At 36.8% G+C, this 27,804-nt stretch overlaps 4 protein-coding genes across 11 annotated transcripts; 2 read left to right on the top strand and 2 right to left on the bottom strand.

Annotated features, from left to right (window-relative positions):
* The first annotated feature begins 237 nt into the window (after window positions 1-237).
* LOC149736289 (ran GTPase-activating protein 1-like) lies at window positions 238-3,895 on the top strand. The gene is made up of 5 exons (XM_089877629.1): window positions 238-698; window positions 1,161-1,339; window positions 1,880-2,327; window positions 2,816-3,134; window positions 3,400-3,895. Exons 1-5 carry the CDS (start codon window positions 297-299, stop codon window positions 3,771-3,773), a joined length of 1,722 nt encoding a protein of 573 aa, XP_089733755.1. The 5' UTR covers window positions 238-296; the 3' UTR covers window positions 3,774-3,895.
* Window positions 3,896-4,024: 129 nt separating this feature from the next.
* On the top strand, window positions 4,025-12,415 carry LOC149736288 (uncharacterized). Of its 4 annotated transcripts, none has more exons than XM_089877628.1 (12): window positions 4,025-4,458; window positions 4,520-4,578; window positions 4,976-5,244; window positions 5,490-5,829; window positions 6,153-6,237; window positions 6,312-6,482; window positions 6,649-6,724; window positions 6,790-7,250; window positions 7,330-7,415; window positions 7,772-7,876; window positions 8,067-8,261; window positions 12,240-12,415. In XM_089877628.1, exons 2-12 carry the CDS (start codon window positions 4,558-4,560, stop codon window positions 12,270-12,272), a joined length of 1,842 nt encoding a protein of 613 aa, XP_089733754.1. In that variant the 5' UTR covers window positions 4,025-4,458; window positions 4,520-4,557; the 3' UTR covers window positions 12,273-12,415. The 4 variants fall into 4 exon arrangements, with proteins under 4 accessions (XP_089733754.1, XP_089733752.1, XP_089733753.1 ...); XM_089877626.1 differs by lacking the exon at window positions 12,240-12,415 and adding an exon at window positions 8,807-9,646 and having other exon boundaries at window positions 4,976-5,241; XM_089877627.1 differs by lacking the exon at window positions 12,240-12,415 and adding an exon at window positions 8,807-9,646 and having other exon boundaries at window positions 6,790-7,238.
* On the bottom strand, window positions 10,172-18,402 carry LOC149736287 (ubiquitin carboxyl-terminal hydrolase 2-like). 4 transcript variants are annotated; one of them, XM_089877632.1, is made up of 17 exons: window positions 18,178-18,402; window positions 18,010-18,057; window positions 17,439-17,520; window positions 17,338-17,386; window positions 17,164-17,274; window positions 16,942-17,007; window positions 16,608-16,681; window positions 15,171-15,230; window positions 14,689-14,812; window positions 13,988-14,096; window positions 13,440-13,550; window positions 12,800-12,968; window positions 12,419-12,505; window positions 12,280-12,358; window positions 11,874-11,984; window positions 11,174-11,300; window positions 10,172-10,956 (listed from the first exon to the last, which is right to left on the bottom strand). In XM_089877632.1, exons 1-17 carry the CDS (start codon window positions 18,249-18,251, stop codon window positions 10,869-10,871), a joined length of 1,569 nt encoding a protein of 522 aa, XP_089733758.1. In that variant the 5' UTR covers window positions 18,252-18,402; the 3' UTR covers window positions 10,172-10,868. The 4 variants fall into 4 exon arrangements, with proteins under 4 accessions (XP_089733758.1, XP_089733760.1, XP_089733757.1 ...); XM_089877634.1 differs by lacking the exon at window positions 16,942-17,007; XM_089877631.1 differs by having other exon boundaries at window positions 17,164-17,386; window positions 18,178-18,401.
* An 838-nt stretch (window positions 18,403-19,240) lies between these two features.
* On the bottom strand, window positions 19,241-27,054 carry LOC149736286 (uncharacterized). 2 transcript variants are annotated; one of them, XM_089877112.1, is made up of 9 exons: window positions 26,113-27,054; window positions 25,918-26,038; window positions 25,299-25,835; window positions 24,972-25,182; window positions 24,065-24,897; window positions 23,742-23,833; window positions 22,333-22,440; window positions 22,020-22,214; window positions 19,241-19,911 (listed from the first exon to the last, which is right to left on the bottom strand). In XM_089877112.1, the coding sequence occupies exons 1-9, from the start codon at window positions 26,599-26,601 to the stop codon at window positions 19,720-19,722; spliced, it is 2,778 nt and encodes a 925-aa protein (XP_089733238.1). In that variant the 5' UTR covers window positions 26,602-27,054; the 3' UTR covers window positions 19,241-19,719. The 2 variants fall into 2 exon arrangements, with proteins under 2 accessions (XP_089733238.1, XP_089733237.1); XM_089877111.1 differs by having other exon boundaries at window positions 24,065-24,900; window positions 26,113-27,051.
* Between the last annotated feature and the right edge of the window lie 750 nt (window positions 27,055-27,804).

The following is a 27,804-nucleotide window of genomic DNA, read 5'->3' as shown; positions in this document are numbered from 1 at the left end:
TTCCTCTCTCCCTCCACCATTTTCCTCTGTCCCTCCACCATTTCCCTACCGTCCCTCCACTTATTTTGGGTAAAAAATAGTTTCCCTCCGTCCCTCCGCCCATAGGTTTAAGCAAAGGAATTATTGTTTCCCTCCGTCCCCTCCATTTTGCTTCCTTCCCTCCTTTTAGTAACGGTAATTTCCCTCCTTCCCTCCGTCCCTCCCTTCCCTCCTTTTAGTGTTGTCCCATGTGTCTTATAAAATTTGTTACGTTTCGTAGTTAACCTCTGGATACTGTGTTCATGTAAATTAAAGTAATGGCTGCGGATGAAGAACATAATGTTGGGGAAGTGACAGCTCTTTTTGAACAAACAAGCGTTCGCAAAGAGAATATTATTTCATTCAAAGGACAAGGAAAAAAATTAGACACCGCAGCTGATGCTGCTGAAATTATACAAGCCATTGAAGAGAGCAAGGATGTGCAAGTTCTAGAATTAGTTGGAAATACAGTTGGTGTTGATGCTGCTAAAGCTGTTGCCAATGCACTAAGGAATAAACCAGAGCTTCAAAGATGTTTGTGGGCAGATATGTTCACAGGAAGATTAAGATCAGAAATTCCAATTTCTCTGCGGTCACTTGGAGATGCAATCATTACATCTAAAGCAAGATTGGTGGAACTTGATCTTAGTGACAATGCATTTGGTCCAGATTGTGCTAAGGTGAGAATACCTTTAACTTTAATCGGGGAATTTTAGGTTTTATCGGCTCTAAGTTTTTGATACATACAAAAATAAAAAGTCACCTCTAACCTTTAATAAGTTTCTATGGGTTTTCCATTTGTGGGAGATGCACTATTAAATTTCTATTTGGCAAAATGTACTGAACTTGCGAAAATATAATCTATAAAACAATAGATCCATTGCACTACCATATCTCCGCATTGCAAACCGGAGATAAAATTGAACCAAATAAAAGTTGTTTTGTTTAGCACACAGTGCACACATTAAACATGATACACACTTCATTCCCCACACTTCATTTCAGTAGACCGGAAAACAATTTTTTTAAAACACTTTTGTAGTTTAAATTATGAAGCTGCATCTTAAAATTGGTTCAGAGTCTAGATCAATTAATTTTTTAGTCATTACAAAGTTTGCTAAAGCAAATACATCATGCAACAGGCATGTGTTGAACTGTTGAAGAGTCCTTCTGCTTTTACTTTACAAATATTAAAATTCAACAACAATGGATTGGGTGGTGGTGGAATAATATTGGCGCAAACATTAATTGAATGTTATGAGAAAAGTTCTGCTGAAGGAAAACCACTTAAATTAAAAGTATTTGTTGCCGGGAGAAACAGGTAATTTGTTTTGGACATTTTGGTTTTTACTGATTTGACTGTTTATTATATATATATATATATAATATATATATATCATTTTTTTTACTTCGTCAACAAAAAGCCTGGTTTCATCAATAATTAATATATAAACAAATGAATGAATGTAACTTGCTTCAACCTCATGATGGCGGGAAACAACAGTTATTATAACACAGTTATTTGTTTCATGCACCTCAGGTCAGCTTTACAATTTACCAATATAAACGATACTTTGTGGCAATGTTGTTTAAATTTTCCTAAAAAAATGATATATGCAGTGCGCGCCTGTCACCTAAGCTACTGTTATTTTGTTATCGTATAATTCACTTTATATAGCCACAGTCTCGTACAGGTGACTGTGCGAGAGATGGAAAGAAATGGCTGTAAGAGCTGGATCTATCCAGAAATGACGGTATTAGGTTTAAGTTAAAAGATAAACTGTCACAAGTTGTTACTTACAACTTTATGTTTCAATTTCTACTGAATAATTAATGTAGCACTAAAGTAAAAGCATAATAGGTTGGAAAACCCAGGAGCCAAGGCACTTGCAAAGGCATTTAAAACTATAGGAACTTTGGAAGAAATTCAACTACCTCAAAATGGGATCCAGCATGCTGGTATTACAGCTCTTGCAGATGCAGTCAAGCACAGTCCAAGTTTATGTCATTTAAACCTTAATGATAACACCTTCACCGACAAAGGAGCCATATCGATGGCCGAAGCAATGAAACATATTGACAGTTTGGAAATTGTGAACTTTGGTGACTGTTTGGTACGAACCAACGGCGCAAAAGCAATCGGTAAAAGTCTAGAAGATTCGAATCCAAACTTGAAAGAATTGTTGCTTTCGTTTGGTGAAATCCAACTGGAAGGGGGTATAGCAATATGTAATGGTCTGGAGAACAAAGAATTTTTACAGAAGTTAGATTTGAATGGGAATAAGTTTGGAGAGGAAGGAGTTGATGAGGTAAAGTGATTTACTAAGTTATATTGATTGTTGTTTGTCGCTTTTTTTTTTAAATATTGGTATTAGAGGTCGACCGATATTCACGTTTTACCGGTAATCGATATAGGTAAAAAATCGCAGGTATTACACATTACACTGATATATAAATAGTTCGTGCGATGCAACGTGCGTCTTACTTGACCTTTAGTTCCGTAAAAGTTCAGCCTTTACGTGCGTCGTAGTTTAGCTATCACTTGCCTCGTAGCGTAACCTTCACGTGCGTAGCAATTTAACCTCTATGTGCGTCGTAGTCTACATAGTGCATATGGCTACAATACACAAAAAAATTGAAAATAAAGTCCTGTGCAGTAGGCTGTAATTGCATATATGTTCACGGTTTACCCTCTCTTTGAACAACTATAATAATGCTTCATTTGTTTTACCTATTTAAGTATGAAAAGTTGTTGATATTTTAACTGTTTTAATGCTTAATCTTATTTGCTGAACAGGTGAAGGATCGAGCCAATGATTTCTGTTGTAAGAATGCTCTTACATCATTAGATGATGATGAAGGAATTGATTCGGATTCTGATGAAGAAGACTCCTGTGGTGAGGATGACAAAGATGGAAGATCCACTGAAGATGAACAGATAGATTCCCAACTTTCAAATGGCCAGGTCCACCTAAATCCAAAGTGTTTTCTTGAACAAGTAACAGCACCAAGTCTGGTTTGTTTGTCGACAAAAGAAAGATCGAATCTTCTGGAGGAGGTTGCTGAGTTGGTCACGAATGCAGAAGCAACAGCTGATGCTTGTTTAAAACTTTCGGGTGAATCTTTAACTTCATTTAAAGAAGAGAATATTAATAAAGAAAGATTTTTGTCTTTACAATACAATATAAAATATTATAAAATGCCCCATTATATTTTGTAGTCACACTCGCTGAAATAAATTGCATAATTGTTAATTATTATTTTTGTATTAGCTATATTTTGTATAGTATATCATTAATACATATGTAATACACTATTTTATTGGTTGATCTACTGCTGTATAGTTTCTCTAAAATAAATTTAATTTTTTCGTGTTTCCAGGTTTGTTGAATGAAAAGTGTCTTGATCACATAACCACCTGCAGTGACGCAGATGCACAGGAATTAAGATCAGCTGTTTTTCAAGCTGTCGACATTTTACTGCGCGACGCGTTTCAGAAATATCCTAACACTCCAATGCTCGTCATTAACCCGTTCCTCGTCCGCATGGGGCTGCTCAAGAGCGAGGATAAGAAGTTCCACGCACCGTTTGACATTCGCCCAATGGTTGTGACACTGGGCCACGCATGTCAACAAGCATATTTTCCAACGTTTACTCGTCGTTTAGTGCGTAGTGTGGTTGCAAAAGAAAGCAAGGTTTGGAACAATAAGTCAATCCAACTTCGTCCTCAGTTACTGCAGATCCTTTATTTGTAGTTCAATAAAACAAGCATTGTGTTTTGTAACGAACTGCCGACAGTAAATTTTAGCCGACCATTCCCTATACTTTGCATGCTTTCAATGCGATTCTATTTCCAATAAATGAATAGAGAAAGTGACTTCTTGTATACACGTGTGGTACTGTTCGTCGTGAAACGGATATACCTGTGCCTTAAACACAGAGGTTCGATACGCACGACTGGCGACAGACAACCAAAGTCGCCGCAGACACCGTCGTGCACTTAAATCTTAAAGAATGTAAAACCTCAACGCAAACTTTATGCATACGGGAAACATAGTTTCGGTTAGACAACAATATTTTAGCGAGTTTCAATACAACGGACGAAATGAACCATATGTATTAAAGAATGAAATCTTTAGTTTTTAAACCACAGAACATAGGGTTACGCGTCACTGGCACAATCTAAAAGTAACACGCTTGAATGGAATTCGTTGGCTTGTTGCTTCCAATACACTGTAGTGAATATCGTTAATTTGTTAGCACGTTTTTGAGTTTTTGGAATTTACTGGGACCACGCATATAAACCTAACGCAAGGCCTGCTAAGATTTGTGACTGTAAGGACGATTTGCATATAGGCTGGAGGGTAGAATTAAAAGGAAAGAAAAAATCGTTATCTTGAGTTTAAATTGTAATACGAAGAAGCTCGAGGCTTGTAGCAGGTGATGCGTTAAGTAAATTGTAGGCGTGGAAGTTTGCTAACTTTGTTCTTTGATAAACTAGGGCGGTACCGTTCAATCTTGTACTTGTGCACGATTAGGATGAAACCTTTACGTATTAGGGTAAGTCGTTTAATTTCTTTGATCAAATGTAGATAGTGTTAGAAGGATTATTTCACTTTTACATGTTTTGCTTTGTATTTAGTGTTCATGAGATTTTAACTCGGTCGTCTGTATCTTAACCATCGGTAGCATATGGTATGCTAGTTGTAAAGGATAGATAAGCTTCGCGTCTAAATAGGTTGCCTTTGCAACACATCGCACAATTTTAACAATAGCTTTAAAAGAATACTATAAAGGTTAAAGTCGTGACCAAATAGGTGGAAAACGCAGCTGCTTAACTGCAAAACATCGTATTTTTTATATTTAAACGCGTTAAAAAACGAACAAATGTAAAGTGTAAATAAATCTAAAAAAAAGTTTAAATCTTTTATGGTGAAGTATCGCTTTTGTGTTTTAGGACACCCAGAAAGAATTTTGTCACGTGCCCACAAGGGGGCGTTGGAGGGGTCGTAGAGGGTCTCGTGGTCGACCCAGTTACGGCAGCACCCGTGCTCATTCTTGGAAAACCGTTAAGTTTAGTTTCGAAACTGACCCCTCTTGTCGCCACCCTCCGACCACCAGCGCACAAATCCAAACTTCAAATCCATTGCCGGAAAAATCACCTGAGCTCCAAATATATCCTGAGGTTCTTGACTTACGACAAACTACGGAGAAAAACGATTCGTGGTAATATTTAATAATTCTACAAAGCAGTATATATTTAAAAAATGTACTATAGCACATGTTTATCATTGGTAAGTAGGCCTATCTATTTTCGATTTGGGTTTTATTTGTATCAGTAGATAAAAAAACAGGTCAGACAATTATCGATATAATTAGATATAGGCCTAACTTATTTTTATTCTTGCATCAGTGTACCCCACTCTACTATACTAATTTATCATTTGTAAACATAAAAAACGCCTTTCTAGGCAAGACTTCATTTCCAACATGCCAGATACAAACCTGAGTGAAGAAGAAATATGTGAAAACGTAAGCGTTCAAAATCGGGACGAAATGTTTGCTCCTAATACAAGGCAACATTGTTCTACGCGACCACTAAAACGAAGAAGAAGTGACAATGAGGTTCGGATTAACAATGTGAACTGGAGGGCGGGAACATCTGCAGAGGCCTCTGGTATAAACCTTTCTTTGCAAAACGCTGAAGCTTTTGAAGTAATGCAACAGCAAGAAGATGAAGGTTTATTCGATGCAAATGTCGATTGCTGCTTTAATGAAGATATCTTTTCAAGTCAAGATGATCCTGCAATGGTAATATTTATCATTTGCTTGATGTTAACGCCTAATATAAAACATTCTGCTACCACTGTTTGCGTGTTTATCATAGGGAAAACACAGACTGTATAACTGCTACAACCCGCCAGTGGCCATATTATGGGTTGCCCAGTAATTATACAGATAAAACAATCATGCACAAAGTTATACATATATGTATGTTTTAACTCTTAAAAGCGGACACAAGGTGTATAAAATGCGAGGTTTATGATTTTTTCTTTTTTAAAATTAAGTTGCCCCATGCACCACCTGCTGAGAATAAATTAACAGTGACCTTTATTTTCTTATGTGCAATGTAGAATCGAACGTCCCAGCGAAAGAAATGTGCATGGTCTGAAGACCACGGTGTTTTAAGAAGCAACAAGGTCACACGCCAATGTGAAGGTAGCCTATACATATGTCGGTATATAAAATTTACCCCGACAGTCGTTTTAGTAAATTAGAAAATAACGTTTTAGACGAGATGATACCAATGCTTGCAAATGAATTAGCCGAAACCTTGAAAAACGAGCTTTGTGCAGCGTTTAATCGAATTGCGGAAGATTTTTCGATGCGTGTCAGCAGAGCGCTCTTGGATTTCCGGAACAGTCCACCACAAGAAGTTGAACACGAAGCGTGGAGTGGACGAGGTAATATTATCGTTATACCAAATGCCACAGAAGGGTTTATTAAACTTTGTGCTTGCTTATGAAAAGTTTCACTATATTGGATGTGAAGAATACTGGTGTTTAGTATCGTGATTATAAAACATTTGGGAACATACACTGCATAAATAAACATGAATTAATATTTCAGAAAAACTTCGTAAAACATACAACGAAACGGCAAAAACGACACGCAGCTACACAAATTTTAATAACCAGCATGAAAGGTAAAAAAACTTTATTTCATTTCCACATTTTTGCAACTAACTAAAATGACCTCGACGCCATAAAGGTCGACAAATGTTGTACAAACAGAGGCAATATCCTTGGTCATGCACGACAAAGTTTCAAGAAATGAAAAGGTCAAGTCAACCGAAGATGGGATTGAAAAAATGATTCGCTTTCAGCTGCTTTCTAGCGAAAACTCTGAAGCAAAGCGAAAAATCTGTTCGTGTAATGAGACGAATACTGAAATGCTCTTATGTGATGATGCGCACCCCCGTGTGAACTCAGTATCCAAGTATCCGAATCAACCGATCTATAATGAATACCGTTTAGCCAATGCAACTTCACCAGCAATTACATCTCCAACGTTAAAATGTCCCCCACAACCCACACAGGTCACAATACTAACTTCAACTCCCGCTGTAAATGAGCCGACATCAATTTATCGCAAGGATGGCTTAAAGCATGGGCCCCAAGATGAAACGGGTGGCGGTAGATCAAATATTGACTCAAATGGTATGTACGAAGGTAACTTCCACATAGAAATTAGAATACGTTGATAAAGCACGCTTGGTGTAATGTTTATCATACAATTTTACATTTGTAGATGCCCAAAACGCAGTGATTTCATCAAGCAGCGACGACAAACCTAATTCGTTTCAATTTGGAACGGCACCTCAGCATTACCCAATTATATCCTTTTTATTTATAACAAAAACATGTTCAAATTTTAAGAGAATGCAGCCTTTAGGAATAGACACCTGAATAACGTTGTCGTTTTGAGCAACTATACAAAATGGTTGTTGCACAAAGCAAAGCTGTGACAGCATTTTATGCCCTCACGGTAATAATTAGGTTTGGGCACATATGTGTATTTTTTCGGTTGCTGATAATTTTACCATTATAAAAGTTACCTACTAGACTAGGTTATAGCAATTTCCACATCGGGTCTTGAAGTTGATAACATTTGGTTACGGGGGGCGCACTAAACTGTATAACACGGTAATTTAGCATTATGTTTCTAACCTTAACTCTAATTCTGCATATACGGCATGGGTTTAACTTCACAGCACCTCAAAAAGTCAAAGCTAATGTTCTTCTACACAAGATACCCATGCGTTACAACATTAAAATCTTATTTTAGTGATGTTCAGGTGACAATAAGAACCACACTTTAAAATATTGGTTACATACGAGTTATTTATCAAAAAGTTTTATTGACGTCCCCTTAACTATGTCGCGTCTTATTTAAAACCCACACTGCGTGTCCATAGAACAGTTCGTATGATATGTGAATGTTACAATGTGCAACAAAAAATACATTTTATCTACGTATGTCCATAGTTTTCTCGTGCCACCACTTCACAACTGATCAAATGGTTTAGCAACTTTCGAGAGTTTTATTACATGCAAATGGAACGCTTCGCACGACAAGCACTTGTTGACGGTATAACAGAGGCAGAACAGATATTGGTTGGTCGGAATAGCGAAGTCTTTCATATACTTAACATTCACTATAACAAGAGCAACGATTTTGAGGTAAAATGTTCTATTTTTATAGTATAGTATATGATGGGGGAAGACGGGACACCTTTGGAACATATTATCTATATATCCCGATTGTGTTTTAAACAAACTCTATGGCAGTCGTGAGGTTATGGTTTTATATTTCTTTGAACATTTGTTGTTTACTACCAAATGGGACCAAAAAAAACAGAATGAGAAGGTGTCCTATCTTTTCACAACCTACTATATATAAATAAAACTTTTTCGTAAAAACTATATTATAAAGCATCTTAACAACAACCAATGGTATACTGAATTTTAAAATATATGGATAAAAAGTAAAAATGCCGTAAGCGTTTCGTATGCATGCGTAACAAACTTTTCAGCTTCCAGGCGAGACATAAAGCATTTAACGCATAATTTGAAGAATGCAGCTCTTTTACAAGCACGTTTATTCAGCGTTAAAGATACGCTTCACTAATTATTGGGTATTGGTTGCTTGGCACGGAAACGGGTTGGGTTCGAGTATTTTTGCACGTAATGTATCTCCCATTGTTAACAGTTAGACTTTTATTCAGGCGCCGCAACATTTTCTTGACGTCGTGACCAAAACTATTCGTAATTTTTTTACCAACATAAAGTACGGAAAAGATAATGAAGCTGGCTGGAAAAAAGTAATTTATAAAGTAATCTGCAAACTTGATCAAGATATCCCAGAAATATTCAAATCACCGAACGTCTTGAATTGTCTTGGCCACACAAAAACTTATACGGCCTAGTTTTTATAGCTTCAGGCAGTAAAAGCAATGTTGTGGATTGCGGCATATTTACTGCTGATGTGTCCGCAGTCAACGTATTTCAATGTTGATAATTATGACCACTTATTTGAAACTCTTAACATAGGTGGTTTTGCTTGTTATAACCAATAACTTCATATGCACCGCGTGTCCGCTTGCGACTTACATAGCAGCATGCAACTTTTCTTTTTTCTTTTTATCGCACTTGTCTTTAAACTGTAAATAGCTCGCAAGAGAAAACGTCCAAAATATCCCCTTGTTGCACTTCTGCTGATTATGCAAAGTCAAAAACTTTTTTCTGCCGTAATATTTTAACCAAATGAACCTGTCTTTCCTGTTTCCTTGTTTCCCTCAACAATGTTTCTGCTATACATATAGTAGGAAGGGGGAAGACGGGACATCTTTAGGACATAATATCGAAAAATCTTGAACCTGTTATTAACAACGGTCTATGGGAATCATGTGGATACGGTTTTCTAATTCTTTAAATGTTTTTTGTTTACTACCAAATGGGACGAGAAAATAGCATGAAAAGGTGGTCCATCTTCTCCTTACTAGATATATCTAAAGTTTCAAAATACAGAAGCAAAGTAATTATTCAAATAAAAGAGCTAGAATAAATGTTTTACTGAGTGCGACATAAAACTAGGAAGTGAGTGATAAAGATGACGCTGAGGTCTTTACGCTGAACAGCAAAACGTGTCTTGTTGTTGAGTGTTTAAATAGTTATTGCACTTGACGTATTTTTATCAAGTTCGGTTTTATGCCCCGGTTTATCTATGCCGTATGACCGTAACAGTTTAATTTTCCCTCTCCCGGTATGGTAATCGTTGGGTTCCTCGTTCCGAGCAGCAAATACACACAGTTCAAGCTGGCGATTTTTCAAGCTGGCGATTTCCTTATACCCTATAATCGCTAACCCTTCACTAAGCTCCAACCCCTTAACTTTCTGGTTTAGCAAGCTTTCAATTGACAACCTCGAGTTTCTGGCTTTTAAATTGGAAAAGTCGTCGTGGCTGTTTATGTTTTCTACCTGTAATTGTAAATAGTAGGGCGGCAAGCGCACCAGCGTTTTGGTTTACGTAATAAATATTACTGTGCAAAAAAAGTTAAAAATGCGACTGAAAATATAAACATTCTGCAAAATAGTTCGTAAAGTTTATTAATACTGTGTGCATTGTCAAGCAACTTTAGTTTTGATGTGCAAATACGTGCGTTAACTTTCCGATTGACATGCGCAAGTGAAAATTGTACAAGCTATTAAAAAGTCGGTTGTCACAAAAAGAAAACCGATTTTTTGATAAAATAAAAACACATTACAGTGTAAAAACACATTTAAAAAGACAGTTTCGCTGTAACTAGCACGTTCCTTAGGGAAATAATTTAATAAATACTTTCTATAAAACACACTCTTTTTTATGTACATTTGCATACAAACGGGATAGTACGTGGTAGGATAAGTACATTGGATGCATAAAAGTTTAATAACTTCAGTGTAGAAACAGTTCAACTAAAAGCACCGGCAAACTATTAGCGCGTGAGTGAATTAACAACGGCTACTCCGTGTCGCCACCAAGTGGTACGAATACAGACAAATGTTGTAACCAAGTAAGAGCGGGTGGTCATGGCATGTTTGGTTGGGTGTCGAGTTCCCAATTTAAAATAAATGATTCGATAAGAGATAAGACAAAATTTTATATATAATGTTATAAATTTGGTAAGATTTTGAATGAAGTATTCTAAAGTGCAATGTTCTACACATTGTGGAGTGACCTCAGTGACGTATATGCTTTATCGGTGTTGGTATACTGTGGCCATGCAAGGTAATAATTTCAAATTTGAGCTAGAGACGAGAGCTTTTTTCTTTCCGCACATAGAACAACACATAAGCTTCTTTTGTGCACACGTCACCATCACTGATAGGATTCACACTAAAATCATAATTTTAAGATTTTTCTCATGATGATGATAATTTATTTATTTAAACATATATTGCCTGCTTGTGAGTTACCGAGTTATGCAACAATATGGGTGCCTGTATTTAAGTGGATCTCAAACTTTGAACAACTTATCATTGACCACTGGGTTGAAGCATTAACCGCGCTACACGTGCTTTCCACAAATAAATCAATAAAAAGTGACACGAACCTGGAATCATTGTATTCTAACCAAGCATGTGATGATGAATTGTAGCAATACGCTGTGTAATGTCCACCGTAGCATGATCCACAGTGATTAGATACAGCATATAGATCATAAGTGGGCGCCAAGTTACCTGAAATCAAAAACAAATTCAATATTACTTGTCTGTACACCGTCTGTATATATGCGTAATAATAACTATAAAAATGAATGTAACAGACATCAAACACTAAAGTTATATTTTAACATAACACAGATTAACAATCTATATTCTATACAGTCTTTGTTTTTGTGTGTGGACTCTACGTTAACGAAGATCATACAATCAAAATACCGAAAGAATAGGAAATAAGAGTAAAATTGGCGTAAAAAATGTAAATATTTCTTATAGTGGTGTTGGACAAGATGGGACACCTTTAGCACATAAAATATCCTGATCGTGTTTTAAACAATTAACAAAGGTCTATGATAATCGTAAGAAGACGCTTCAATATTTCCTTGAATGTTCTTTGTTTACTACTAAATGGGACGAGGAAATAGAATGAAAGGGTGTCCCATCTTCCCCTGCACCCTACTATATATGAAAATGATTTGATAAAAAAAGTGAACAATAATTTTGATTTGTTTATTATTATGGTAGCTCCATAATAATAAACAACCTGGTAGCAACGTCAAAATAGTTTAGTTGCATGTAAACATTTTGTACCTTCGCGAGTTTTCGAAGCGAAATTTCGTAAGTTGAGCGACGTCACTGGAAACTTGACCAAATTGTTCAACTTCTGTCGATACCTGCTTCCTTCGTTGAAACGTTTCAAATCTAATGCTGGTGTTAAGATAAACACAAGTTGTGTGTGACATAATAATTATGTTGATAAAACAAAGAAATACAATAGTACCACACAATAATATCGGCGCCATGTTGCCCGGAGGTTAGCACGTTACCTTTAGTATCGCGAAAAACTGAATTCGCAGCTTGATATTCTAACCATGGTGGACATGCGTGTTTTGGTTTGCACTTAATGCCATTTTTAGTATAATACTACTTGTTTTAAAAACACAAACAACTCTACAGATAAAACAAGCTAACATCCAGTTAGATATTTAAAGGATACGTAAGACAAGAACTTTGGGAAACTTGTGTATTGAAAGTTTCTTTGTCATGGTCCTACGAACTTTACATCTTTCGCAAATCTGAAATTAGAAAACAAATCAATAAGCATCAGCGTCACCGCATAATTTATACAAACGAACCGGTTTTTCGTCTTTATCCAAAGTTTCTTCCCTAGTAAAGTTGTCCAAACAATCAGTAATTGTGGTCACTTCGTTGGAATACATTTTCTACAACATAAAAAAAATCTGATACCCGATTTTCAAGTTTGGTGAAACGTTTGAAGTAATTAATATTAAAATATCCCAATGCACAGACCGTGTGTTCATGAACACTTTTCCTTAAACTTGGAACCAATTCGTTTAAATTAATTGAAGCCAATTTACTGTGAGTTTACTGAACTTCCCCCCCAAAAGCTTATCTGATTGTTTGCATTACTCTTATCGTGTTTGAACCCTTGTCGTTTTGCCAATATATCACATAATTTCGTTATTTTGAATGAATTTGGTAATGTATGAACAGACCTTAGATATGGGCAGCGAAAGGTCCCAGAACGGGTCATAAGTGAGTGACGTATGGCGGCATTCTTGGCATTCTAATGACGATTCAAGCTGGCCAACGAATAAATCGAATATAAAACTGTCGTCTTTGGTTGTATACCATGACCAAGTCGCACGAGCCTTTTCCTGGGGACTGTAAAGTAAGGATAATAACTGAATTTCACAAGCGTGCCCGCAAGATACTTAACGGTAATTTCGTCAGCTCAGTGTTTACTAATGGGTTGGAATTGTGTAAAAACAAACGAAATTATATTACATCAGTGGTAATTTGTAAATGGGCAGTGGGCACGAGTTGTATGGAAATGGAACGTTTGTGTAATGTAACACAACCAACATATACAATAAATGGTGTAAGTGAACCAAGTTATCATAAATATAGATGTGTCACTGTCGTTTTGCTGTTACTTCGTTTAAAGCGTGAAGAGACAACATAGTTTCTGTTACAAAAACAAAATATTAACTTATTTAACCTTGCGTGGCAAGTGACTTGAAGGAAGTAAAACACAAATATGCCTGTACCGGTTTAATAAATACGCCAGTTAGGAATACGCTTGTTAAACATTACTACCGACTGCTTGTAACATCGACAGCTGTAATGACTGACCTTAAATGTGACAGTTCACGCAACGGTTCTTTAGATTTGATGCGTACACGGTTTATATCTTCATGCAATCCCTCCAATAAAAAGCGAAGAAACTCCTGACAATCTTGTTGCCTGTAGTAATGTAGAAGTCATTATGTTAATCAACAGACATTCATTAATATAGACATCAATACGCGTCACCCATTTGACAATTTACACGAAATGTTGGGTGTACTTATACACATGTTGTTTTGTAATAAAATGCCTCTCAACGATGGCGCGAGGTTTTTATTTTGAAAATTATTATTTATTTGAGTTATCTTGTTGCCGATAGCTATGTACTTCAAAAAGCAGGTAAGTTGCTGTTCTGGGAGTCGTTAGTATAAGTAACAAAAGTAAGTATTACAAAGAATAGTTCTGTAGACAACTGACGCGTAAAAGCTTTGTTACTAAATAATTGAACGAGTTACATAAGGTCACATATAATGCTGCATTGTCGCGTCTTAACTACATGCTGTAAATGTAAACAACACGTCAGCATGTTAGATAGTGAACTACTCAGTACTCACTCGTATCCCATAAACCGTGGTGAAAATTTTTGAATTTTCGACTTAAAATTGTTGGGGCTGTGTGAGATTCCATTTGGTTTCCACAGACGAACCAAAACTTCAACAAAGGCTGGTGATGTAATGTAAAGTAATTAATGTTAAAGTTAATAGCACTGTTAGTGTTAATTATGATGAATGATAATTGAATGAACGGTAGCGCAAAGGAAATGAATGTATGATTAGAACAATACACAAATCAACCAAAGTTAATCACTTTTCAATGAACTTTTAGTTGAATTAGAGGCCAAACATACTTTACATATTAATATATTATTATTATGGCTTAAAATTGACCTTTAAAACAGCCAGTTTATAAAATCTGTCTTAACTTCAATGATGACAACAAGGGCCTCATATTTGGCACTATTTATGGAATACCCATTTTACAGGTTAAATAACATAATACCCACTTACATTGATTGTAAAGGCAATTTGTATTATTTGTTAAACACTCTGCTTACTTGAAATAATAAACACTTATTTAACCAGGTAGTTCATGAACACTGTCTTTGGTTTAGGAAAGCTTTGCAGAAACCTTACATTCAAACCCCTAAATTTTGAGGGTTATAATATATGTAACAACCAAAATATTTTTTTTTTAATGTAAAATACTACTTTTATAATAGTAAAGTAGTTGATTTTTACAACACAGTAGTTTGTACCTCTCATAAGATCGCCTTTCATTGGAGAATTCCTATTAATTTCACCTTTGTATGTTTCGTCCATGCAGTATTCACGTAGTATGGTGGTGTTAGATAAACATTGGAGAATTGAATTCATGAAACACTGGAACATATTGAACTAAAGTAACTTAAATATTTTCATGCATCAGGGCATATTACCCAAGTTACAGCATAACACATGCTTACGCATTACCACGTGGTAAATTTATGGGTGATATTTTATTAACTTTATCTTTATTCTGTGTCTGCTAACAATCTGGACAACCCATTACCTACTAAGGGGGTACAGTTTTTGGCACATGCCTACAGAGATAACAACATTAAGCATAGAACTGTTTTACCCCAGATTATCGGTATTACTATGATATAGTATTAGAACAGATGTACAGACATAAACTACAAAACCATGCAATTTTTTCTAATATGTAAAACAAAAGAATTTGAATGCAATTTAAATTTACCGTATTTCCAATATTCCTTAAACCAACATTCCCACCACTTTCTTTCCCCAATGAACGACTCTGTCACGAAATTAATAAAATTCAGTTGGCTTAAAAAGATATGTTACTTATTGCTAGAGCTAATATAATTCATATAAACTGATAAGGTATCATGTACAACATAAATTTCACACGTCCCATTTCAAGCAACTACTGAACAAAATTTAACAAAATACTAATCAACATAAAAATGAGTGGGTAATAGGAAGGCAGAAGCTTTATAAAAATGTCCCTGACCTGAAAATTTCATCATACAGGCAGATTATTTTAGGTGGAAAGCTATTTTAGTTGTGCTACATTCAGTTTTTATTGGTAAATATTTGTTAAACACGTATCTAGTTAATTATTATTATTATTTCAAGATGGAAACTTAAGACGTAATTTCCATGTGGTTGGCATAGGTAATTTTAACACACAGGGAATTTTAGATAATTGGATAAATAATACTGTATGTACAGACATCTAAAACCTTAAGATGTGAATGTTGTACTTCGAAAAGTAAAAACGGTTTTAGTACTAATAGAATAAAAAATATATATATTTTTTTGAATATTATGTGACATGTATGTTAATTCTTAAACACTGGCTTAGAATATATATACACAGCCTAGTAAAAGAAAATCCTAAATAAAAATACCAGTGGGCAGATATTAAATATCAACTACATGTATTGATTGTAAAACATATGCAGTTGTTCAAATGGCTGTACAGCACATCACCATGCACTTCAACAAATTAAAGCTTTGAAAGAAGGATTAGTTGACCTCAAGCCACTGCTTGAACCCACATAACGGTCACTACTAATACAGCCTTCTAATAAATATCACATTCCATTTGTTTGATTAACAAGTAACGAATAGGTATTTTAAAACATTTAATTTGATAAGCGCAGTGTGGAATCTAACCGAAACATTTGATGAACTAGCTACAGTAGTTGACTTGGGTTTTCTTGTTTGGACACTGGAATGCGACTTTGCTTGGGAAGATGGACCATTTTTACTACACTTCTGCCTGAGGCTCATTCCCAATTTACTTCTAACAGCTTTTTTCTTGCATTCTTTAGGTAAATTCAGAACTTAACAGACAACACATACTTGCTACCCATGGGGCAACATCTTTTAATTAAAACCTTTAGCAATGAGTTTGCTGGGTAGATAAATTAATCTGTGACATCATAATAGTGCATATTTATATCTACATGTATGTTTTTAATTACTAAATTTTGGCATTACCAATACCAAACCCTGGGCTAATGCTTATGTCCAATCACAACTCATGTGAAATGTAACATATCACAATACGTTGAATAAGTAATATATACAAACTCGCTATTTGATATGCCTATTTACTACAAAACACTGTTTAATTAAACACGAAATTAAAATGATAAGAGTTTACCGGTGATGGTGTGCTTCTCTTTGGACTTCCACTAAAAGAGGGGACATATGGTTCTTTGTATGGCTGACCATCCACTAAAATAAAAAATGTTTTATTTTACTTGTATATGTAGCAAAATAAAACAGCTTTATTTAAAATATAATAGCAATTTTCCAATTTACCACTTTGCGTTTTGCCACGCAGTTTTAAATAGGGTACTGCATTTGTAAGAAGACACATTTATAAACGAGTATTAATTATATTAGATGACACTTTGTTAAACTGTCAACACCAGTCACCACGGTATAACAACTGTAAAAATAAATTTCAAACTGTTTATTTTATAAATCCTTACTTGTTACTAGGTCTTTTTTTTCAAGCCTTAAACTTTGCGAGTGATCACTCTTCAAGGGGGTAGAACCTGTAAATAATGTTAAGGCTTACACAACTTCTTTTCCTCTCTTAAAAGAAATGTTATGTAAATAGTATTTTAAACCACCAGTATAAAATATTCTGTGCAAAACTTGTTTTGTCATCAATTATGTTCTGTAATAGTCATAAAAAAACTAAAACTTACATGAAGATGTATCGGTAGCAACCATGGTGTTTGGTAGATGTTTCTCTCTAGAAGATGAACTTAAATTAAAGTCGGAAGTGTAAGAAATCCTTTTGGTTCTTCGACGTGATTCTGATGATGAATATTTGTAATCAGTGTCGCTGTTGTAACCAGAAGACACACGAAGACTCGAACCTCTATGTCTGGTTGCTGGTCTCACCAAATCGTTGGAATTTGATAAATACTGTAATAAATGTGTTTTAAAATTTTAATGTTTCAAACTGAATTTTACTTACGCTGTTATAACTATAAGTTGAATCATTAGGTCTATCACCAATGAGGTTTCTTGATCTACTTCCAATGTTTGAAAGTTCCAACCTATAAAGGGATAAAATCAGTAGGCTATATTCACATCTCTGCAGAATATGAGATTTTAAGATAAAATGTTTTGTGTACAAGACAGAACAATTAGCAAATCTGGACACTTCCTTATGGTTATGCAACAATAAACTATTAGATATCTTTAAATATATTTTACCAACATTTCCATTATGAATAAAAAAAAGGCACACGCAGAGTCAATACTGTTGTAAAGACTGTAGCCCTAATTTGAAACGTTGGTGCTGATGAAGAGTCTTCTTTCTTTGTCGTTATCTGCTAATCGCTAAACCTTACGTAACACATCTAGCTCCTATAACGACTAACCCCTGTACCCACTAAACCCAATTAATAACCTGTAACTACCTATTTCCAACACTTTCCACCAGCATAATCTGTAACATACGAAAGGATTCTTTACCACTGCCGCGAAAATGGCGAAATATCGAAATGTACTTTTATAACCCTTTCAGAAATCTTTAATCTTACCTTGAACTAGTGGAGGTATATCTACTTGGCAAAGTGTCAAAATCGGACCTGAAATTCGAAGAACAAAATAACATAAATATTATAGGTGTATACATTCATATACAATTAATCAATATCTGCTTACAGTGATAAAAAAATAGAATTTTAAACAATATTAATAAAACATACCTTGGTTTTCGTATGTAGTTTGCTTGTGCTCCGTAGACTTTACTACTGCGTGGATGTGTAGCGTAACCGGTCATTCCACATTACTTGTGTTTAGTTGTGTATATAGTTTTAAACAACACTGTAAATATATTTCCATTACAACTGACGTTCAACATCAAGTCAAAATGTTGTATAGTTCAGGCACATGATTTTCCTACAAATTTGTGGTAAATAACTAAAGATGTATTTAATTTAACGCACAACAATAACGCACATTCCAACCTAACGACGAACAACTGTGCCAATTGTATTTTGCCTGGCCAAGGTATTCGTGTTGTACAGTATACGGATCGGCATTTTAGCAACCATTTTTGATACTTTCTTGGTAGGTAAGACCGCGTACATAAAGTTTTATTGTTATTCGTCACAAGCAGCGGTGAAAGTGAGTATTTAAATAGTGACATCTTTTCAAAATAAATTTGACTTGAATCAAAATAGTAATGGTTGCCTTAATTCCCCCCCCCCTGTGACACAGCGGCTAGTCTAGTGGGTATATTGCTTGCTTCGAAAAGTCCAGATTATTAAATATGTATATATATATAATTACACTTTTTTATCATTTTATGGAACAACTTCACCATCTACATCTACGCTGTTTATATAGCGTTGCTTTGATGGACTACGTCAGCTTTGCAAAATAACCAGTAATAAAAAAAGTCGAAACGTGTTCCAACCGGTCCATATATGGGGGAAGATGGGACACTTTTTCATTCTATTTTCTCGTACATTTTGGTAGTAAACAAAGAACATTCAAGGAATTATAAAACCTTGTCCTCGCGACTTTCATAGACCGTTGTTAATTGTTTAAAATAAGACCAGGATATTTATATATTTTGTGTTAAAGGTGTCCCATCTTTCCCCACCCCGCTATATATATTTAACAGACCGTGTAGTGTATTCTGTTCCGACCTACAAGCGCAGTAGCGTTTGCCATCTTTTTAATGGATAGATGTGCCATTTATTCCTTATATTCAGCAAATTTTGTACTTTTCTGTTCTAGCATAAGCTGTTCAAAGTTATCCTGCACATTTATTGCACATTTATTACATGGGTGCCGTATATACCAAACTACGTATTAGAACACCAAATGAAATATTAGATGCATATCTACGGAATTCGTTCTTGCTATAAGAAAACGAATAAAGCATTGAGCAACAGAATGAAGCATTACGATATGCAAAATTATGATTTCGAATGGCAACTTTTAATTTTCACCGAATTTGACCTAAATAATAGAATTGAAAACAAATTTACGCTAAACGAAAATAACCCACTAAGTGATGCGTCGTTGCCAGCACATGAAGCAAAAGTAATAGAAACAAATTGCAATATATACAGAGAAGTGATTTCTTACAGATATATATACATAAATATTGAATACACATCTACACCGAAGGCAGTAAGTTACAGCTAAATGACCAAATCAAGGGGGTAATAAAAAATGTCTGTAAATAACACCGCAATAGGTTTATTGTTTGATTCTAAAATCACCGCTTTGAATAATCACAAGTGGGCGTCACAGAGTCGATCGAGAACATTCGCGGACTTAAAAATGTCCGGAACATCGTGATCTAGTTTACAAATCACTTTGTAGATTACTTTCTTCCACGCTGGGTCTCTGTCCTTGCCAGCTTTGATTGACAGGTAAAACTCCTGTAGGCTTGTTTGAGTGACGTCGATGAATTGATCTGGAACCTGTGACATAATTAATTTCATGTTAATACTTTGTACATTTATAGCAAATACATAAGATGAATTTGTAGACAGTTTATATGAACACAGTATTCGTCACGATATTTAAGCCTACAGCGCCTCAAAGTCTTTTGTGTTGCACTTCGAGGTTAAACGAAGCTCAAGCTGCCTCGGCGGACTGTACTTGTCGATACTGTCGATGCGTAAGTGTCAGCGAGCCGGCGTCGAGCCAGAGTGCCACGCGACCCACTGTCTAAAAGCTTGCCTTGTGGGAACTGGTGACTCGGAAGCCCGATACGCCGCTGTCATAGTTTGACGCGGGAAGCCGGGTCTTAGCACGGCAAGTGCCAAAGTGTTGTCCGTGGCGTCTCCATATAGTCGAGAATTTGAACAACGACAGGTTTTAAGACTTGACGAGCGAAACAGAAATCAATAACTGCCGATGGTTTTGTTGAGAGAAAGGCCTCGGTGATAATCACGCCATGGTAGGTTCTTGAATAAACCCAACAGACAAACACGCGTATTGACAAGTTCAATTACATGGTAACAGTTTAGGGTTGTTTTGACGAAAATTACCATATAAAATTAACAGAAATAAAAATACACTCAAATACTTTTTATACGTGATTAACGTCAGGGCTTTTTGGTAATAAGATGCAAATCCGGACATGCTCGATTATCTGGTCGAGCTAACAAGCAATAGATACGCACTAGCTTGTCGCTTTCTGCTAATAACTCTTCGCAGCACAACAAGGTGGCTTCCTTCCTTTTCTGATCGACTCGTCGCCCTCTTAGCGACAAACGAGCAAACGTATCCTCACGGGGAGCGCGGACAGGAGGTGTTAAGTTTCAAGCGCTTGCCTCTTCTTGATAGCACACGTGTATTACGGAGATTTCCAAGCCATGGGAAGTTCCAATAAGCATTGCAGACCGAATTAATGGAGCACAGTTAAAATGATAAATGCGCAATTTAAAGACTGCGGCTGCACACGATAAACATTTATCATTTAACATCGGTGCGCGATTACATCTAAATAACTGATTAATTATATTTGATATCTTGCTACATTTTCGCAACGCCCTCGTCGGTATAATGGCGACGTATTGTTAGAAAATTTTACTTGTGCTAAAGTTAATGATGTATAAGCGGAATCTCACATTTGTTTAGGGGACAGCTTAGGTTAGCAAAAGAAATCGATTTGTTTTCTTTTTCGAACGAACAGTCGCATGTCATTATAGTAAGCGATAATCGGGCGGCGATTGTTGTTGTGGCTTATCTTTGCGCATTCATTTTTGAACGGTTACGCGTTTAAACTTTCTGGGTGCAAACTAAGTCATGCCAAGCTGCAGTATTTGAACAGGTTAACTTGCCAAAATATATTAACTGTAACACAGAGGTTAAATCACGGTTTTACGTATATATTTGACAAAAGCGTAACAATTAATAGCCTGGAATTTTTAAAATGTATTGGTTTCGTATTTTTAAATTGTAAATAAAACTTGCGGATTCGTGGAACTACTCAATGAAACCGGATGCGTAATAACTTTAAGGAAACTGAAGCAGAAAATAAAAGAACATTTGAAGAGCATAATCGAGCGCCGTTATATTCAAGTGCCGATCGAGCGACCTCACTTATCGATCTATATCTATACGAGTTTTCGCATGAGCTTAGTGATCTTCGGGTGATAGCTTGCTAAAACAAAGGGCGGTCGGGTGGGCGTCTTTCGGTTGTTTCAAGTGGCGGGGATGGTTTCAAGGACGGTAGGCAAACAACCGGGTTTATACATGCGTTGCTTCCACCTGTTAACTCGAGAAGTGGAGGGAGATACAAGTGGTAAGGTTTGTAACATAGAGGAGGTGAGACAGAAGAGAGCCAGCTGGTTCAAGTATATGTTAGGAGGGGACAAGGCGGATATGTTGCTTCTGCTTCTGCGATACTCGATGGCCACTTCAAGTGGATCCCTTTGTAAGAAGTCATCGCGTAAATAATAACTGTATCGCGTGCGCATATGTTTCGATTTTCGTTTTATGTACCAGTCTCGGCTAAAAGCGCATTAAAAATAGTCTTATCACGCAAAAGGTTTTTTATCAATTCAATAAAAGTACTCACTCGAAAATCGTTGCTCTTATTGTAGTGAAGATTGAGAACTCGTAGTATTTCACTGTCCCGTGTCACCAGGATTTGGTTTACATCGGTTATTCCTTCAGTAAGTGCTTGGCGGGCAAACTTTTCCATTTGAATGTAATAGAACTCCCGAAAGTTGCTGAACCATTTGATCAGTTGCGAAGTGGTGGCACGAGAAAACTGCAAAGATGTAGAACAAATTATTAGTGTGTTTGTATTTATTGTTTTAAGATTTTAATTGGCGCTGAATGGTTTATTTTGAATAATAAAACGATTTCAAAGGTTAAACCATATATACCTTAACATCGGCAAAGTACGCTTTCAACATATTTGCACTTGGATATCGGGTGTAGAAGAACATTAACTTTGCCTTTTTCAAATGTTGAGGAGTAAGGCCTTCTTGCATGTAAAGCTTTGGTTAAGAAGTAAAACGTTTCAAATGAAGCTAAAAATAGAATTGACCTATTACACTGGGTTTAAAATCTGTTAATTGTAAATTACCCGGAAGCTTTTAAGTGGTTATTGCAATAATACGACTGAACTTCTCTAACAAGTTATTCCTCAGAAATAATAAGTAAGTCAAACAAAGTGTACGAGTCGCATACGAGGCAAGCGAGTGCCTCACTCGGGTCACTCGCAGGCGCCATGTAACACCCAAAACAGAGAGCGCGGATTTTCGCAGTAGAACACTGCCCCAACATGCAGGATTCGGCGAATAAAGCGGCGTCGTAACGACGTAAATCGCAACCACTATCGCTGGGTTGATTGTGACTAATACGGAACTGAGCTGCTGAAAAATAAAGAGCTCAGTTTGGCATTTAACTTCCAAGTATGGAACGGTCGTCGAGCGGTACAGTGAAAGGGATGATTTCCTTTGTCTTTCCTAATTAACTACTTCCACCTATTATTAGTGATTAGTATGGGGGGCGGGCGGAGCGAGAGTGACAAGGCTTTGTTCAAATTAAGTCAGAGGAACGTCGCTTATACAAAACAACGTCGTTTTATCGTATTATAAGGTTATCACTTTCACAATTGAGATCGTTTTATCTTGTCGGGATTCTGACGATCATACATAAATATACGAGAGTGACATATTGCGTTCGTTTCAGGTTGCAGCTCGCGATACCTTAATAAATGCGTAATTAGAGGTAAACAAAAGAGGCAATCTGTTGAAAACGAAAGCTATAGCGTAATAAGTGACTAAAATGAACACTAATCCTCAATTACCGGAATTAGCGCAGCTTTATAACACCCACAAAATCAATGATATGCACTAACGCGGCAAAGTGACAAACAAAAATCCTCCGCACAGAAGAACAACTAAGGCCGATGACGTAATAAAGAATGAATCGCGCAAGGAAATTATCGATGACAAGTTCCGATGCAAAGTAATCTTCATCCCACATATTATATCTTATAATCTATAACCAATACCGAATGATCACGGCAGTTGAGTTGGATCGATGCTAAATGTCATTGAATAATACTTGCTTCACTTCCAATGCGTTTAATTTCTTAAGCGACTTCGATCGACCGAAGATTGGAGCGAGGAAAAGTAATTAATTAAAGTCTAAAGAGTAAAACGCGGCGATGACTTATTACCGCGATAATCAATAAGCCCAACACAACCACAAAAAGTCGAAACTTATACGGTAAGTTTATATAATTAATTAACTAAGGTTAATGTGGCTTATTAGAAAAGGATATCGATGACGAGTAGGCTCCTACATCGGAGCATGGACTCCCATAGTCTGGAGAAACACATTTTGAATCTATATGATGACCACTTAACATTGAAGCTGTAAAAACAAACAGAAAATTAAATATTTTGAGAGTATATGTTAAATGTACAATTCCAGTGAATCAAAGAATATATTATGTTTATGTGAGTATGGCGGACAAAATTAAAAAAAACTAGCGGCCATTATGCAATTATTTATTGTTTTTTTTATTCCATACGCCTAGTGCTCGCTTAAGTGTCTAGCAAGAGAGATACGTCGCATGCTAAACTAAACTATTACAACATATACCTCTTGGTTTTATTGTATCTCTGGTTGGTGTTCTGGTTGAAATAAATCGAATTCCCCCGGACGGATCAAAGCTGTCTCGAATACGGTTGTAGTCGCTTGCAAGAGCCCTGGCAAGATGCCCCTGCTGGAAAACAGGATGCAACGGGAAAGGAAGCTGAGGTGAAGCGAAGGGGTAGATTGAAGACGATGTATTAGATGCTGGTGGATAAGATGGGTTACGAAACATAGAGCCTCCGATCATAGGGGTGGAAAGTGGGGTCTTATGCTGCCCCATTGAACCCGACATATTCACTGAACGAACTTTGTTTCTTATGTTTTCAGGTTTAAAGAATCGGCTGTAATGATCGTGGGTGGGTGAAAGTGATTGATGACCAAGCGTATTGCGGAAAGCTGATGAATCCGGAATGGATGGCCAGTTTGCAGAAGCGAAGAAAGATGGATCCTTAGCGGAATAACCGGGACGTGCAAGATACGGCGAGGTAGATAGTTGCTGCTTGCTTTCCATAAAATCTGGCGACCTACTACGACTTCTTCGTTGGGTTTTTGAGGTGTTTGTAATTGATGGGGAGTCACTGGATAACTTTCGTTGAATGGAAGCTGCGTGTTGCAAGTGACAGTTTGTTTGTGGTCCTACTGATGCAGATTGGAGTTTAGCAGTCGAAGGAAGTCTAGCATCTGCATCAATATCATTACTGGAACATCGTCCGATGTCGTCTCCGGCATCATCATTTGTAAGAGAATCGAAACTAGAAGGGCTTTGATTGCGATCTTTAGTAAGTTTCCTTGTAACTAAGGATAAGGCTTGTGTTTGTGGCCGATCGTTGACACTGGAACTTCTAAATGATAAATAATCTTCACTACTGAACATAATTAAATATTATAAACAACTGGTATACAAAATACTCACCTAGATTGTATAAGGTTTTCATGGTGGGTCGCCTCAACCGGGTTTACATTGGATCCTTGGTACCGACCGTATACCGAAGACAGACCGGGATAAATGGAACCGTCGCGCGGGCTATTGGGTTTAGTATTTCCGGCCGAAGACCTCTTTCTAACCTCGACGTTTCCAAAGCACATCTGCGATTGACTTGTAGTTCGCATTTTTTCTTGTTTACCTGTAACAAATTACGCGTACATGTACAGAGTGCAATGTTACAAATATACAATTACTTGAACTTTAAAAAGCCCAAACAGATAAAATCAAAATGGTTGTCAGTTTTTCATGTCTTACCTTCAACAATGAAACTAGAAACATTGGGTCTTGAATACAGATTGCTATCCAAGTGTTCTTTCCCATTATGATCTTCAGGGTTTCCTAATTTTTTTTGCTGTCGATCACTTTGGTAGAAAACCGAACTTTCCTGGTCGTCATCGTGTTCTGTTGCATCGCAAACTTGCTTATTTGATGGCAGCTTCAACCTTAACTCCTGTAAGATGCGCTTGGCAGATTTTTCTGCCACTGCTTCAAAGGCAAGGGCCAACTCCTTCTTTAAAGTTTTTACGAGTATTTGGTACGACGAATTTACTTCATCTTCATTCAAAGCGTCGGTCACGCTCAGTTTGATCGCAGCCTGGTAACGTGGTTGAATTTTCATTGGTGAATCGACAAACTCGTCATCTGTATCCAAGCACTGTCTCTTAGGTTGCTGGTGTCCCCATCCCTCTGCCATACTTTCCCCGGTACCAGCAACAGAAGATTTTTCTGCGTCCGAAACTGCTGCAACTAGTTTCATTGCTTGGCTGATGAACTGACTAGGGGAAGACGCGGCTGTAATTTAGAAAGTTGTATAATGCGTATACAGGCATTAACTAAGTATACAAACAGTTAAAATATGAATACCGTAATTCACCTTTAACAATTTCGTCTATGTTTTGTTTAACTAATTCACTTTCAGAGTCTCTTGCTGACGTAAGAGCAGTTTCTTTCATCGTTTTTGCATCGTGCTGGCTTAGCGCCATCGATGATGGTGACTGCACGAAAAAACAAGCATACAGTATAAACACGGATATCAAAAATAGGTGCTTCTTACAAACAATAAACTTACTGTGCCGTTATGATATTCGTGCTGTAGGTTACTAATTTGTTCCTGCAGGCTGCGAATCTGTTCGCTTAAATGTCGTTTTCTATTCGGTAAGGTGTTTATTGGAGCTGAAGACGATCGCATAGCATTCTGATCAGATTTTGAACTCGAAGCTGTTGGCGATAAGACTCGATCTGGCTTCACTCTAATATTGGTCACAATATTCTCAACTCTTGCCCTTTTTGCATTCAGTCGAATCACGTCTCCAGATTGCGCTTTAATCGACTGATCACGAGCCCCTTCTGTTGTAGAATCTGCAGCGATTTTCATAGAATCTTGTTCGGAAACAGATGCAACGGAGTCTGCCGAATCGCGCGCGTCTTTTGCGTCCGGTGAAAACACTTCTGCTGGTGTGGGTTTCACATTATATTCATCTGCACTTTTGATGTCTTCAGAATCATCGGAAATGAAACCGGCGCCGATCGGCCCACTACAGTTTAATGGAGATGACATGTTTTCCTCGGGTATGGAAACGTCTTCTGTAGATCTAAGTTCTCCGTATGGCGATAAAGAAAACCCTTTCGACTGAGGAGATGTGGCGCGAGTTTCTTCTAGTTGATCGTCGAACTCGGAAGGTAGACGGACTGGAATAAGGTGAACTGGTATCAACAGACCTGTGTCGCCTTGTTGATGTCAACATAGTTTTTAACCTTGACGTCTAAATTTTCCTGTTTATAAATACATTTAATAACAAGAATCAAAGACAAACAATTTCCTACACGAATACACCTCACAGTGACAACCTATCATACCTATACGACGTAACATATATTAGCGGTACCTTTTCGTATGATTACGACACTGATTTGATTACTGCCGCAATCGACGTATCAGCAATGGACCTTTACCGATGATGCAAACTTTTTTCGCCTTTTTACCTCTCACCCTCTCTCTTTTATAGGCGCGCATCTTGCCTTTCTCTTCTCTAATGCAGTACACCCAAGCTCATATGAACAGACTAGTTTTCGCGATGCATTCTATAGATGTATAAATCTTTGCAATACACGGTTTAAACGTTGCAACTAAATCCTAATTGGCGGCAGCTAGCCTTTACGTCGGTAACAATCTTATAAACACACTTATGTAATCTTATATACATATTGTACAGCTTGATGCATTGATTATTTCTTAGTAAGAAAGTGACGGTCTTTCGCAAGCCGTGTGGTTAAAACCATCATCAAGGTAGCTATCCCTTACGATATCTAACAAACACCAGTTAATATATTGCACAAAGCTAATTATATGAGCTGCACTCGCTGCATTTAACAAAAAGGTTATTAGATTTCGTGTTACTCGCACGAGCAATGGTTTCCTATTGAATAAGATACGCAGTTCGTTCCTTGAAATTAGCTTGCAAGGCGGCCAGCTAATGTTGTTCGATGTAAATACAAATAAAACACCGAACGCGACAAGGCTTCCCGCAAAAATTCGTGCTAAAGGTAAATGCTGGGCACCGTCTTTGCGACATACTGGGCGCCATTTTGAACGAAGCAAAAGTAACTTGCTACTATACGGGTACAGTTTGGTACAAAATATCAACGATTTCCTTCTTTCTTTCCTGGTATATTATAACTACAACTATAGTGTTTATAAAGGTGAGCAGAAAGAGCAAACTTGAACTGACTACGCACACGGAAAACAACCAAAACAACGAAA

The sequence above is a fragment of the Ciona robusta genome, chromosome 4, assembly GCF_009617815.1.
Source record: "Ciona robusta chromosome 4, ASM961781v2".
Lineage (NCBI taxonomy): Eukaryota > Metazoa > Chordata > Ascidiacea > Phlebobranchia > Cionidae > Ciona > Ciona robusta.
The sequence above is the reverse complement of the archived record's forward strand: the minus strand, read 5'-3'. Positions and strand labels throughout refer to the sequence as shown.